Here is a 15275-nt window from a genome sequence, read left to right as displayed (position 1 = left end):
ACAGAGATACTAAGAGTAACAAAGTTACACAACTATTAAGTAGTAGAGCCAGGACTCCAAAACAGGTGGTCTGCTGCAGATCTTGTGTTCTTAGCCATAGTGTTTGCAGTGTAAATAATAAAGGAGCCACCAGATGGTAAATCTCCGGTTCCTTGGGATTTGGTGTAATAAGACTCAGAATTAAATGTGGTTGTAGGAAGCTATCCCATTTAAAAGAACCAGACGTGTTCAGAGGGGTGGTGGAGTATCCCATTCATCAGAAGTGTCGATACCGAGATAAACCTATGAAGGAATTTAGAGTATGTTTTGTTACAGATTAAAATGAGAAGAAATGGAGGGATGCTGTGGTGAAATACAACATACCTTTTAGGCAGATAGTCTGAAACAGCATTGTCCAATAGAAATCTAATGCAAGCCGTATGTGTAAGATTTCTAGTAGCCACATTTAAAAAGGTAAGAAGAAACAGGTAAAATTAATTTTAATAATATGTTTTATTTAACCCCATATTTCCAAAATATTATTTCAACATGTATGAAATATTACAAATTATAAGATATTTAACATTCTTTTTTTGGTACCAAGTCTTTAAAACCCAGAGTGTATTTTACATTTACAGCATATCTCACTTTGTTTTTGGTATCCTTTTTTATTTTAGTCTTTTTTTTTAAAGCAATTCTTTTTTTGTTTTTTGAAGGGGAGGTAATTAGGAATTAGGTTTATTTATTTATTTAATGGAGGTACTAGGGATTGAACTCAGGACCTCATGCACGCTATGCATATGCTCTACCACTGAGCTATACCATCCCCCACTCAGCACATCTCACTATGGACTAGCAACATCTCAAAGGCTCAGTAGCCCCATACGGTAGTGGCTACTGTATTAAACAGGGCAAACCTAAAGTAACTTGGAGTCAAGACACATACTCCTGGAAGTGTCGCTTGGCCAAAAGTTCATTTGTTTAGTTCTTGATTTACATTTCTGGAAATTTTATCTCAGAAGATACAGGGAGCAAAGAGTTCCGCCCCTGGGGAGAAAAGTGACTGACTGTTAGAGGTTATTGCAATTCCAAGAGAGAAAGACTGGGCATAGTTGGATTTAAGAAGTCATTAATTCCTCAGATACTTAAGTTATTTCATGCATGCTGCTGTGGACTCAGAATTGTGCTAAGTATCAGGGTGGACACGGAGCAGCGTCAGACACATCCCCTATTTTAATAGCATGAACAAACATTGAATTATGGTAATAAGTGCCTCAGAGGAAAAGTAGAGTGAGTGGGTGTTTAGCAGGTGTTCTTAACCTACCTTGTTAAGTGGTGGGGTGAGGGGTGGATCAGAAAGCCTTCTCACGAGTAGAAGGTGGCTGTGAGAAGAGGCAGAGTGTATTACAGGCAAGGGGAGTAGTGAAAATCCAGAGGTGAGAAGGAGCTCAGAGCTGTCAGGGAGCTGAGAGGAAACAGCTGCTAGTGTGGGTGCAGTGACAGTGGGCATCGCTAACATGGAGTGCCCTGAGTATCGTCTAATACTCAAAAAATCCCCATGAAATAGGTACTGTTACTATCCCTGTTTCACAGATGAAGAAACGAAGGCTCAGAGAGTTAAAGTAACTTCACCGGGGCCTTATACTAACAAGTGGCAGAACCAGTGTTTGATCCTAGGCGCTCGAGCTCGGGGGAGATGGGTGAGAGATAAGGCTGGCAAAGATGATTCAGGTTGAAGCCACGCTCAGGGGTCAGGACTTGGACAAGTGCAGTGGTTCAGGGGGGTGGTTGGAAACTACATTGTTTGGTGGGACTCTGTTATCAGAAAATAGCACAGGGGTTGGGAGAGGCTCCAAAAATAATTTATACCTTAGCCACCAAGGGACAGGAGCAACAAACAACAAATTAATGAAATGGACAATGTTCTTTCATCCTGGTATACAGGGTATGCAGCACAGTGCCTGGTGATGTTTTATTCATCTTGTTATCAATGGTATGTAGGCCTCAATCAATGTTCCAAAGAATGATAGGCTTCCTCTACCACTGACCTGACTCTCCTGATGAATTACCATAACATCCTTATGAAGCAGGTATTATCTATGTGTTACCGATGGAGAAACTGAGACCTGGGAAACTAACTTCTCCAAGTTTACCTGGATAGCAAGAATTAGAATCAGATTTGAGTCCAGGTCTCTGACTTCAAAGCCCTGCTTTCTCTTTGCCAGACCACTCCAAAGCACTTCAGACCCAGGAGGATTAAGTATTAGGGACTATGAGTGTGGGTGCTGTGAGAACACAACTCATTCAGGGATTCTCAAGCAGTAAAGTGGAGGAATCACTTGGGGGAGCTTGTTAAATGTAGATTCCTGAGCCCTCAACTCCTCATTCAGTTGGCCTCCCGATGGGGTGGGGGAGGGGGGCAGGAATCTGCAGTTTAACAAATACTTTGAGTGATTCTGATGCAGCTGGTCCTTGGCTTGCACTTTGAAAAATACCATTCTAGTTGGTTAAATTAATTCTCCAGTCTTTTGTTTCTGGTAAATTACATCTTAAATGTGAAGAAAACTTAGAGGGTGATGTTTTGAAAACATAGTTGTTGACTTTGAAGGATCACGTATGAGGGGGAATGCTGCGAGAAAGCTCAAGTTAGGAAATGTTCTTGGTTTCAAGAGAGTGGATTCTGTAAGAACTGATTGATGAACTAGACTTCAGTTTGGTCTCGAAGAGTCAGTCCATCATTCAAAATAACCTTTAAGACAAAGTGGAGAATTGGAAGCTGAAGAGTAGTAGAATTAGCAGCCTGCTAACTCCTAGTCTGAAGACGCTTTCCTAATAGCACAGTGTTTGTCTGTATCCTCCATCTGGTGTATCCCCCTTTCCCTCCCCACTTTAGCAAAACCTGCTCAACCTTGAGTGTCGCTTTCTCTTCAGGCCCTAGCCTGAGTCTGGTTACTTTGTTACATACTATCATAAAGCCACATTCTTACCCTTTGGCACACTGTCACAGTTTATAATGGTATAGTAATTAGAGTGAGCGTTTGCTTAATTTTTTTCTCCATTCTAGGGTAAATTTTGTGTGAGCAGAGGATGCCAATTTTTGCTTTCCCTTGTATCCTTAGGACCTAGCCCAACGCTAGCATGTAACAGGCTCTCCATAACTTTGTTGACTGATGAATGAATGCATGCTCACCTTGCTTTGTCCTCTTTGGACTTGATGGCATCCTGATTAAATTATCAGGGAAATTAAGCTGGAAAGAGATTTACTAGAAGATGAAACAGCAGTCTAAGCTTCACAATAGAATAATAGACTGAATTTATCCAATATAATAGGACTAATTGAATAATTGTATGTGTCCAAAAACACCAGCTGCATGAGGACAGAATGGGGCATGTGTTTTAACAGCAGCACAAGCGAGAAAGTCATAGAGGCTTCTCAGGTCAATAATATGGTAAAGCTTTCCCCAGCATAGACTCTAAGAGACTTCAGAGTCTGTGACCTCACCTGGGTACTGTGTTACATTCTGGCCCCCACATTTTATGTTGAAAAGTAGACCAGCCAGAGTTCATTCATAGGCACATGATCAAAGATATAAAATAGTGAGGAAACTTGAAACCATGCTGCTTGAGATACACTTCAGGAACCTGGGGATGTTTATTATGGAGAAGCAAAGACTCAAGCCATCACCAGATGTTTGATAGATTCTCCTTTGGCACAGGGTCACATTTTCCCTGTGTGGCCTCAGGAGGTAAAACCCAAAGTGAATTAGATATTTTCAAGAGAACAGATTTCAAGAACGGGTCACGTTACTATCAAGAAGACAGATTCTTGCTCAGTGTGAAGAAATTTCCAACTGTGCCAACTGTATGGGGATGAGCACAAAAAGCTGAAGTGAGTGGCTGTGCAGGGCTTCCTCCAGACTCAAAGAAGCAGCACCTTGTTATTGCTGATGTGTGCATTTATATGGCACTTTTGGCTTTACAGTGTGCTTTCACACATCATGGAGTAGGTGGTGGTATTTTGTAGAGGAGGAAACTAAAGTTCAGGCCCAGAGTCTCAGCTGTCATATCACATTTTCTTTCCATAGTACTATAATTCCTTCTAAAACAAATCTATGAGAATTTATACCAAAACCCCACTTCCTGGACTCCAGAATTATAGAAAAGAAGTTAATACCAGGAAGGAACATACCAGTGGAAAAAAAAACTTGGTAAAAACAACTTTCATAGAGGCAAAGGAAAAATCCAAACAATAGAATAGGTAAGTTTTTCCAAAACACAAATGAGGAAGGATGGAAACTCTTGAACAACGAAAAGCAGATGTTGATAAGAGTGAAAAATTAGAACACACTGGTAAAATATCAAGAACAAAGCTTGAAACAGAAGAGAATAAATATAGCTTGTGAGAACAATTTCTCTCATTCTTACATTCATTCAACAAATATTATTTGAACCCTTAACGTGTCTTGGCACTATTCTAGTTGCTAAGGATACAGCAAAGAACAATACATAGGGGGGAGCGTATAGCTCAGTGGTAGAGTGCATGCCTAGCATGCACCAGGTCCTGGGTTCAATCCCCAGTACCTCCATTAAAATAAATAAGTACATAAATAAACCTAGTTACCTCCCCCCAAAGCAAAAACAAACAAAAACCCAAAGAATAAATTAAGTATTAAATAAATAAATAAATAACAATGTATAGATAGTCCCTACCTCCCTGGAGCTTCTACACTTGGAGGGGAAACCAACATTAAAAAGTACACAAATTCTTCATTATGAACTGTGGTGGAAGCTCTGAGGAAGTACAGACTGTCTTGTGAGTGCCTAACAGAGATACCCAACAATGCAGGGAATCCTGGGAAGGTTCATTTATTAAACCTGGAGTTGCCAAGATTTTAATCCTAGAAGATGAAATGAGCAGGTGTCCCCAACTCTCCTTATGATGCTGACTCATGGACATGTGCTCTCCCTCCTTTAACTCAGACTCAGTCTGGGCCCAAACTCCTTTCTTTGGTGTTTCCTTGCGTAACTGAAACGGTCTGGCATTTGAAAAAATAAGTCTGTACCGAGGAAGAACAAAAGGAAAATAGTATTGAGACTAGTGTTAAGATGACCTTGCTGTGAGAAGAGTTGTACTGCTTATGATTCGTTTTAAATATTGAATTTGCTTTGCTTAAAACATACAGTGAATTCACTTATTCAGCAAAATTGTATTGAGCATCCTATTGCCAGGCAGTGCACCAGGCTCTGGGGATAGAGTGATAAACAGAAAGGGCTGCTGACCTGGGATATCCTTCCTATCCTGATAATACTGAGCTCCAACCCACGCTGTTTTTAGATAAGAACTTTGGCAAGGCTCCAGCATAGTCAATTCACAGACAAGAGAGGTCTCTGATATCACCCGCACCAGCTCAGTCAGTCCTGAGGGAGAAGTTGCCTGGTTTATGAGGGTATCTTGTCCTCAGACCAGGGATCAGAGGTAGAGAGGTCAAGTCATTGCTGCAGTTTCCTTCTTTGCCAAAAGACCCCTTTTGTCTTTAGGAGTGTGGTAATAAGAGCGTACAATTTGATGGGACCTCTTGAGAGGGGTGGTGGTTAAAAGTGATGGGAGATAACTACATCTGATTTCTCTAGCTAACGTGGAAATCACCCTGCAGCTTACTGGTTTCTCATGTTACCTTAGTCATCCTTGAAATTTTTTTAAAATTACTTTCCTCCCCACTTCCAATTAATCACCAGTTCTTTTTCATCTTATTCTAAAGGTCCCTTAAAATGCAACTAAGCTTACTTGTCTTGTAGGTTAATTCAGCTAACTTTTTCCATGAGTTTCTCAGTGAAAGGCAGTGCTGGTTTTCAATAATAGCATAAATCCTGGTGCCATCAGGGAACAGTCTCAAACAGTTCACAGAATGGCCACTTTGAGTCGCTCTGGTCTAGGCCACTGTCATCTCTCATGGCTGTTAGGGGGTCTTTCGGAATCATATGGTAGCCAGAGGGAATTTTTTAAAATGCAGATATAATAGTACTGCCCTGCTGAAAGAAGGGGTTCAGTACCTTGACTTAATTCTTGGATAAAATCCAGAATCCCAGCCAGGGCTGACTCAGTCCAGTGTAGGGAAACCATACAGTAGACAATCATATTTCCCAAAGTGTGGCTTTAGATAGTATAGAGACATAGCACAAAAATATTGAATCACATCATATCGATGTTTAAATTGTCTTTTTATCTTTCTGATTATGTCAAAGCATCCTTTCTACTTATAAACCCCCATTGTGTTCCTTCTTGTGACCACTTTAAATCCTCTCTGCTCTCAAGCCCTCAGTTTGATCCATTTGTCATGCTCAGTAGATGGGCTTTGCAGCTCATCAGGCTTGGGTTTGACTTCTGACCCTATGCCTACAAATTATGCTAAGTCACTTAACTTTTTCAGACCTCAGTTTTGTTCTGTTAAATGTTTTGTGTGAAGACTGAATTACTTCACACAAGTAATTACTTATATGGTTACTTATATGAGGAGCCCTAGTGCTGTGCCCAGTGATAACCTGTAATAGTGAACTTTTGTTATATTCTTACTAAGTGCCGTGCATTGTGCTGAGCACTTTATATATGTATGATTTCACTGCGTCCACAGAGCAGCACTACTAGATTGGTGTTAGGATTTATCTCCATTTTACAAATGAGGACACAGGCTTAAATAAGTTAAGTACATTTTCCACCATCTCACAGGTAATAAGGGGCTGAATTGGGATTCAAACCCAGGCTGTCTGAATCTGAAATTCTTGTCCTTAACCTCTACAGTGCACTATGGAATGTATTTTAGATGCTCAGTAAGTATGAGTTTCTTTCCTCTTCCTTTTCCTCTCATCTCTGCCATTTCCCAGTGTCTCCTATATCTCCTGATACTTGCCTTCTGTCTTGGAGAAGAAAGATTTTCTTCATCTTTAGTCGTTGCATCTCAGCTCTCCACACTGTTCTCTGACATCAGGCACCCTTCATTATTGCTCTTTCAGGACTTTTTCCACCTCTTCTCTATGCATATTTCCCTATTTTTGAAAAGAAAAACTTCACTTCCTTTCAGCACCCCGTTTTCAGTAGGCAGTCATGACTTCTGCTCACTTTCTCGCAGCCTGGTATTTCCCTCCTCACTAGAAACACAAGAGGAGAAATTTGCAGTTTGTCTAGAACAGGAGGAGAGCAATCTTTTCGTCTGAGGCAAGAGTAAGGAGTAAAGGAATGTTACAGATAAGGATTAATCTGGAGGAAACATTTGAGGAGTTCAGACCATTTGACCCTTATTTTCTCTGTGAAACAGTAGGCAAGTTTATCTGCCAGGACTGCAGGGGTTGAGAAGTTGGAAAAGGTGAGGAGGTTAGGAGAGGTTGCTGGATTGGTAAAGGCCACAAGAAGTGGCACCACTGGTGAGGTGATGAGTTTCTGCCAAAGTGCAACTGGCATGGCTATTCATGTGGATAAGGAAAAAGGTCAAATTCATCTAAGTCAGGATTTGGCTGGGCTTGTGTAGTGGAAGGTGAGGACACGGGCAAGGGAACTGATGTTGGTTAAGACATTGTTAAATGGACTGCCCTTGAGGCAATGGAAGGAAGGAACTAGGGTGTTGGCAACTGAGGAGGGTGGGGGCAGGAGACTGTGACCCACAGAAGTTTGGTTTTGAGGTCTTTGGCAGGCTTGCCATTCACCCGGTGAAGATTCCTTTAGTGCCTGCTGCTGTCAAGGCTCCTAATGGAGGAACTGCCAGGTGTTACTGAGTGACTGCTTTGTTTTAAGCAATTTGCCAAGCACAGGGACACAAAAGTAGAGCTAAACACAGTCCCTGCCCTCAAGGAACTTAACAGTTTATAGGCGAAACAGACATATACATTGAAATGTGCAAAGGTCACTCTGTCTCTATAGAGGTCTTCATAGGGGGAATGGGAGCAGAGAGTTGAGAACTGAATTCTTGGGGACACCTTGCACTGAGGTGGGGATAAAGGTTTCATCTCTGCTGCCTTGTTTCTCACTGATGGATTCTAAGCTCTTTGGCAAGTTACTTGCACCATGATCTCCATATACTAGGAACTTACTGAATCTTTCTTTTTAATCAATGACTTTATTATTTTTTTATATTTCATTTATTTATTATTATATTATTTAGTTATCTTATTGGGGGGTGGGTAATTAGGCTTTCTTATTTTTGGAGGAGGTACTGGGGATTGAATCTAGGACCTCATGCAGGCTAAGCATGCACTTTACCACTTGAGCTATACCCTCCCTCTTCAGTGAATCTTTATAGATCGATGAAATGTCTCTCTTCGTCCCCAGGTGGAAGAAGCTGGGCAGGTGTTCCTGTTGATGAAAAAGGATTACCGAATCTCCCGAAATGTTCGCCTGGCTTGGTTCCTCAATCACCTGCATCAGACTGTGCAGGCCACACCCCAGGAGATGCTGGTGAGGTCCAGAGACACACAGGATGTGATCCAGAGGATCTTTTTTATTTTTTTAAGGAAGGTGCTGGAAACAGAAGGGGAGACTAACTCTGAGGGGTCCGATTCCAGGAGGAGCAAGTTGCTATGCCCACAAAATGATTCCACAGGGGAAATTTTGTTTAATCATTTTTTTCCAGCTCGAAAGAGTACATGGTGGGGTTGCAGGAGGTAGAGCCGATGGTGTGTCATTTTGGATGTGGCAGTCAGGTCCTGGGAAGAAGGGAGTGACTCTTCCCTGACTCTTTCCTTTTCTCTCCATCCTAATTGTCAGCTTCAGTCTGAGGAGGAATTGGAAGTCCTCAGTGTCCTGCCTCCTGGGTGGCAGCCAGATGAACCAGTGGTCCCAAGGCCATTCCTCCTTGTCCCATCCACCCGGGTCACCTTCCTGGCCTGGCAGTATCGATTTGTCATTGAGCTGGACCTCAGCCCATCTACTGGCATTGTGGTAAGGGGTTGGAGGGAGACAGAGAGCAGAAAGGATGGGGTGGGAAAGGAGGAGAAGAGGGAGAGCCCTGGGATAAGGGAAAAATGATACCAGCTAACCATGGTAGGAAGGAGAAAGGCGTGTAAAAGATGGTGGGTGTTTGAAGACAGATCCGGTTCCATCGAGGGCACTGTATTTGGGGGTCTGATCAACCTTAGGATATAGTCCCACTGACCCATGGAAGCTGCTTGTTCCTGCCCTCTGCTCAGAGCTGCCTTTGGTTACCCTTGAGAGACCTTTCTCTGCATTGCCCTCAGGATGATTCCACAGGGGAGATCTTGTTTGATGAAGTTTTCCATGCCCTCTCCCGCTGCTTAGGCGGGCTGCTTCGGCCCTTCCGAGTGCCTGGATCTTGCATCGACTTCCAGCCTGAGATCTACATCACTATCCAGGCCTACTCCTCAATCATTGGCCTGCAGTCCCACCAGGTATTGCATCCTTTCTCCAACTTCATATCCTCAGACCTAATTGATAGTCCACTGACCAAGTTCTGATCCTGTCTCTACTCTCTGTGCCCAAAGTCCCCAGCTCTTCTTGAACCTGTTTCTTAGTTATCTCTGTGAGTCTCCTCTGAAGAAGAATCTACTGCTCTGGTCTTAAAGGGCCTCCCTATCTGCTGTAGGTCAGTTGGCATTGATTAGACAAATGCCTCTCTCACTCCTGTGAGTCTCTGGTTCTGGCCACTGAATGTCTGTTTTCTCTCCCCCGCCTCCTTTAGTTCTATCAGAAGGTTTGCTAATGTCCTAACTCCTGGCACTACCCCCAGATTATCTTTTAGGACAGTTTTATGATTTTGAAATATAACAAAGATCCAGAAACATTATTTTTCCAGGGACAGAGGAGGGTCATTTTCTCTGAGGGCCCCCTGAACTGTCGGGTGTAATGCTGACCATACAGATAATTACAGGGCCTATCCAACACCCAAGCAGGCTATCAGAAGGCACTCCTTTTGGAGAACGGCCAAGTCTGTTACTGGAATATCTGTTTTTGGCTTAGATAAGCATTGGCCCAGTTTCCCCTCTTCTGCTGTTAACCACCCTTCACTGTTGGTAAGGGCTTACCCTGAAACTGTCCCTGGTGGCTACATTGTCACCTTAGCCGTCAAATGGCTTTGAGAGAAGGGGATGCAAAGAACGGCATCTGAGGGGCTGAAATATACATCAAGGCAATTGGTACATGCCTGGATCCAGCCCTCTGCCCTGGTTTAAAGTGATCTCCTAGTACACATGTTAGGGCTATTGGTTGTAGGCTATATTCCCAGACAGAGGTCTGGCTTTGCAGGTGCTCACAGTCAAGTCAGGAAGGCCTGGGTGTCAGATAATCACTCAACACATAGTTCAGTTTGACAAACACTTACTGAAGCCTGATCTACACCAGGCCTGGGCTAGGTCCTGGGCTAGGTTAATCAGACACTGTCCCTATCCTAATGGGAAGAGTTGAGTGTTTAGTAGGAGAGACAGATATTGAAGGAGGTAATTTCAGTTGAATGTGATAAGGGCACTGATAAGTGATGACTTAGGTGCAATGGGAGCAGCCAGCCCAGCCTGGAGCAGCAACAGGAAAGACTACTGGACAAAGAGACATTTGAACTGAGTTCTAAAGGATGTTAACCACTCAGAGAAGAGCAAATGGGCTTTCCAGGCAGAGGGGCCAACAAAAGCCAAGACAGAAGTATGAAACTGTGTTCTCAATCACAAGTGTTCTAGGAAACTACATGTTACTCAGTTTGACACAGTGAAGTTTGAATGGGGGAGGGGTGGTGGTAAAGAGGAGACTGGAGAAAGAGGTCGGGGCATCATTATGAAAGTCCTGGAGTGTCATGGCTAAGAACTTGTACTTTATTCTGTCTGGGAGCTTAATATGGTGGTGAAGAGCACTGGATCTGGAATCACATTGCTTTATTTGCTTTCTGGATATACCACTGTATGCCGTTATGCAGATTGTTTAACCTCTCTGTGCACCTGGGTCCTTTCTCCAAAATGTGAATGTTAACAGTACCAGTATTATACAGTGATTGAAGTATGCATGTCAAGCACTTAAAAAAGTACCTGCCGCATAGCAAACATGCAGATGCTAGCTGTTAAAACCATTAGCCATGGATAGTAGAGAACCACTGAAGGTTTTGAATGTCAGTAACAGGATCAGTTGTGTACGCTAGGAAGGTCACTCTTGTTTGTGACCAGTGAGGAAGATGGATTGGGGGACAAATTCTGGATTGGGGAGAACAGGCAGAAGATTCTTGCAGCATGGGGCTGGAGTTAAGGCCTGAACAAGGACAGCAGCTGGGGAGAAGGAGAGGGCTGAGAACTTAGGTAAGCCCCAGGGTCACTTGTCACTAAGTCAGCTAAGAAGTCAGGCAGCTTCCTCACTGTCTCCATAGCTCCCTCAATGTGGATTGTGCTGTTCTTCAAAAAAAAAAAATAGTTATGACACTTATAATACATGTCCATTGAAGGAAATTTGAAAAATACATAAAATATAAAGAAAAACAAAACTCACTTATAACACACCACCTGGAAATAACTACTACTGACGTGTGTTATGGAGTTCCTTTCTTGTCTGTGAGTATGTGTTTCCCCCCCTCACCACCACCCCTCCATCCAGAGAGAGGAGAAACACCCAACTCATTCCAGACACACTGTTTTACGTCTTGACTTTTTAAAGTATTGTATGGGTGTTTTTCTGTGTCACTAAATGTTTTTCGAAAACATGATTGTTAATGGCAGCTTGACTTAATATTTTATCATATTTTGTCACTATATATTTAGCCAGACCCTTATTATTTGACCCTTGGGTTGACCAAGTTTTCAGTCTTCTAAACAGTACATCTCTGAACATCTTTCTCCCCTTTCCCCAGCCCCACTTCCCACTATTCCTCTGATTCTGTTTGTATTTTTTTTCTCACAGTCAGGTTTTTAGTGGTCCAGAGTCTTGCTCTCGCCTTTTCCGGCTGTGGCACAGGCAGGCGGGGGCTGGGAAGATGTGGACAGGCTGTAGGAGTCTGATGAAGAGAGGGAGAGGAGAGATCCCAGGGGTCACTAAGCCTGTATAATACTCTTAGGATGGGAGCACAGAAGGGAAGAAACCCCACGGAGAGGCAATGAAGATATTAGAAAGACAAAAGATAAGAAATCCAAGATTGGATGGAAAGATTACCTTTAGGGAGAAAGAGAAGGAGGAATCTTTTCTTCCGAGCCTCAAAGAAAGAACAAGAACACAGGTAGATATAAATGTCTAGCAGACATTTTCAGTGGTTTGGAGAGTAGTACACACTCGGGGTTAGGGTGAGTGGGGAGTTCCTGTTGACTGGTTACCTTTCTCTGTGAAGAGGGGGTAGGTGTTAACCCTGAGGCAAAAATGAAGGATGGAGCAGTCATTGGGGGAATAAGAAGATTTTGAGCCTAAAAAAGAGAAAAGTTCCAGAACAGCTTCTGTGTGTAGTGCTTAGAAATCAACAAGAAGAAAAAAGTAGGAGTCAAAATAAAAAAGGCTTTGCCTGGCCAGCTAGGGCAGCTTATAAAGACAATGTCCCAGAGGCCAAGATAGAAGAAGCCGGAAGATCTTATGGCACCCCCATGCGGAGGCTTGGGGAAGCCCAGAATGTAGAATTGATAGGGAGACCAGAGGGATGCTGTCCAGTGTCCCCCTGACCTTCATGTCTGGGTCTTCTCTTGTGCTTCTCAGGTGCTGGTCCAGGGCTGCCTTTTGGACCCTTCTCAGCGGGAGGCGTTCCTGCAGCAGGTGTATGAGCAGCTCTGCCTCTTTGAGGATAAGGTGGCCACCACGCTGCAGCAGCAGTATGACCCCCAGAGCCAGGTGTGTGCGGGAGAAAGTGGGATGAGGCCGCTTGGAAGGAGGACAGAGAGGAGAGAGGAAGGACAAGTCAAATATAGAGGGAAAAGATGGCAGAAACAAGGGCTAAGAGTCAGGGCGAGGGAGCCGGATAGAAGTGCTAGTGAGCTCACACAGCAGGCTCCCTGTTGGAAGAGGGCTCAGATACACTCTCCAAGGCACACATCCCTGCTGGGAGAAAATGTGAAGGCCATTTGCTTGTGTTTTTTCAGACCTGGCTCTTCTCCCCCCGTGGATCTAAGAAGGTGATCGTGGGTGGCTTTGACGACTAGTATTTTGTACAATCAGTGATAAAGCTGCTTGGGCTCACTGGAATGCACTCTCTCGTTCCTTGAGAAATCCTAGAAGTAGCCAGGCAGATGGCAGTTCTATATGTCTGAAGACTTAATTTGATTGATGTATTAGATATTTCACAATGGCGATAGAAAAAAGATGGAAAGGGGGACCTATTGGCAAAAGGTGGGGAAACTCTGCTTCAGTACAATCTGGTGCTTCATTTGGTGCTGGACTCCCTGCCCATCTGAGGGTCAGTATCCAAGCACACAATAGGGGAGGGGGCTCCTAGTCAGGACTTGGCAGCATAGTAGGGTGTTTGGGGTGCTCATAGGATTAGGCCCGTCTGGCCTGGGCAGTGCTGAGCTACAAATTCTGGCTTTACTGTGGGTGGAGAAGCAATGCCATCTGTCCCATTCTATCTTTTTTGTAACTTGGGCCAGGCAGAGGACCAGTCCCCAGACTCAGGGGAGCCCCCAGGCCGGAAAGTGGGAGTCTCCATGGTGACAGCTGATCTTGGGCTGGTCAGTATGATTCGTCAAGGCATCTTGGCACTGCAGTTGCTGCCCTCAAACTCTAGTGCAGGTCAGTAGAAGGAATGTTGGTGGGATTGGGGAAATAGGATATAGGAAGGACGGGGGGCATTGTCAGCAAAGATAGAGGTTCCAGGGGATCATCTGGTCCCAGGGAAGAGGATCTGTTTCCGTGTTTGTAAATGGTAAGTGTTTATTAGCGTATACCTCAAGTACCCCAGCTCTGACAACCATTAGGGACCCTAGTGAGAAGGAATAGAGCTCTAAGGACATCACTCTGGAGGAGTTTGGGATTCAGCCCTCAAGAGGAAGGAGCAGGAGGGAAGGAAAGAAGGAATTGTTGGAAGATTATGAGACACATTAGTTGGTGGACACTAAGGACTTCAGGGCCCTGTCAGTTGGTTGCCTCCTTGTAACTTTCATCTGGTCAGTGAGTCTGGTGTTTCCTGCTCCAGGTATCATTGTGATCACAGATGGGGTGACCAGTGTCCCTGATGTTGCTGTGTGTGAGACGTTGCTGAACCAGCTTCGCAGTGGCACTGTGGCTTGTTCCTTTGTGCAGGTGAGTACTTTCTGGGAAGGAGGCGAGGGAAGTGTGATAGCTCACAAGGTGGGATATGGCTGGTCACTTTCTTGCAGGCATTGATGTCCCAGGTAAAGCCAATAACATCATTCTGGAGGGGCTGGAGTAGGGGCTTCATGTCTAGAACAGGGTAGGTGCAGTGGTGGGAGAGAACTCTGGTCTTTGTCCTCTTTCCTTAGGATGTGAGAGGCAGCGTGTTACAGTAAGAAGAATGCAGAATTTGCAGTGTGGCGGTCAGTTCCAGTTCTACCTCCCCCGTTATTAGTTATTACTGTTTTGGTTGCAGGGGTCAGAAAACTCATGTCAACTAGTTTAAGCAAAGGAAGAAGTAGGTGTTTTCAGGGACCTGTGGCCACTTTGGATTGATGGACTATAGGAGGCAAAGAGCCGTGGGAGACAAGGCTGGAGAGTAGGCAGAGGCCAGAGCTTTGGAGAGCCAGTTCTGCTATGCTAGGAGTTCCAGCAAAATTCTATGGTCAATACAGAGAAATAGAAGGAAAATCACTAGTTGGGTTTATGTTCTACAAAGGTCACTCATTCCTGGGGAAAGGGCAGGAGTGGAGTCAGGGAGGCAGTTAAATTGCAGTGGCCAGGTGAGACAGGATCAGGGCTTAAATAGGGGAATTTGGGGTAAGAGAGAAAGGAGTAGGACTGAAAAGATGAAGAGGTAGAGTCAGCATGACTTATGATTAGCAAGATGTGAGGGGTGGTGAGAAGGAGGGGCTAAGGATGTCTCCACGTTTCTGACTTCAGCTGGTGAAGCAAATGCAGAGAAGCAGTTGGGGTGGCGTGAGGACAGGACAGTGAATCCAGGTGTGTGTGTGTACGTGTGTGTGTACGTTGTGCCTTGGGTCAGCAGGACAGCAGTTTAAACATCACCTTTGGAGTTGGGCGTGCCTGGCCAGAATCCTGGCTCCACTTACTAGGTGTGTGACGTTGGGCATGCCACTTCACTGCTTGGTTGGATTCATTTGTAAATGGAGATTATAATATACCTTCCTCACTGGATGAGATGATACATTGAAAGTGCTTAGCATGGTGCATAATTATGCAATAAATGACTGCAGTTAGCAGTTGGATGTGCAGATCT

The 15275-nt window shown here is 44.1% G+C and overlaps 1 protein-coding gene across 6 annotated transcripts in view; it reads left to right on the top strand.

The window, feature by feature from the left end:
* The window catches only part of SZT2 (SZT2 subunit of KICSTOR complex), a 49449-nt gene that overhangs the window by 1158 nt on the left and 33016 nt on the right, over positions 1–15275 (top strand). For 4 of the 6 annotated variants that reach the window (XM_072974614.1, XM_072974612.1, XM_072974611.1 and 1 more), the window contains exons 2-8: positions 316–453; positions 8297–8422; positions 8732–8905; positions 9202–9372; positions 12629–12760; positions 13513–13654; positions 14058–14164. In XM_072974614.1, the coding sequence (XP_072830715.1) occupies positions 409–453; positions 8297–8422; positions 8732–8905; positions 9202–9372; positions 12629–12760; positions 13513–13654; positions 14058–14164 (897 nt within the window). In that variant the 5' untranslated portion in view covers positions 316–408. The remainder of the gene's footprint in view (positions 1–315; positions 454–8296; positions 8423–8731; positions 8906–9201; positions 9373–12628; positions 12761–13512; positions 13655–14057; positions 14165–15275) is intronic. The other 2 variants (XM_015236062.3, XM_072974613.1) reach the window with 1 other exon arrangement.

This window comes from Vicugna pacos, chromosome 13, assembly GCF_048564905.1.
Source record: "Vicugna pacos chromosome 13, VicPac4, whole genome shotgun sequence".
In the NCBI taxonomy this organism is placed as follows: domain Eukaryota; kingdom Metazoa; phylum Chordata; class Mammalia; order Artiodactyla; family Camelidae; genus Vicugna; species Vicugna pacos.
This window is presented reverse-complemented; position numbering and strand designations above follow the sequence as displayed.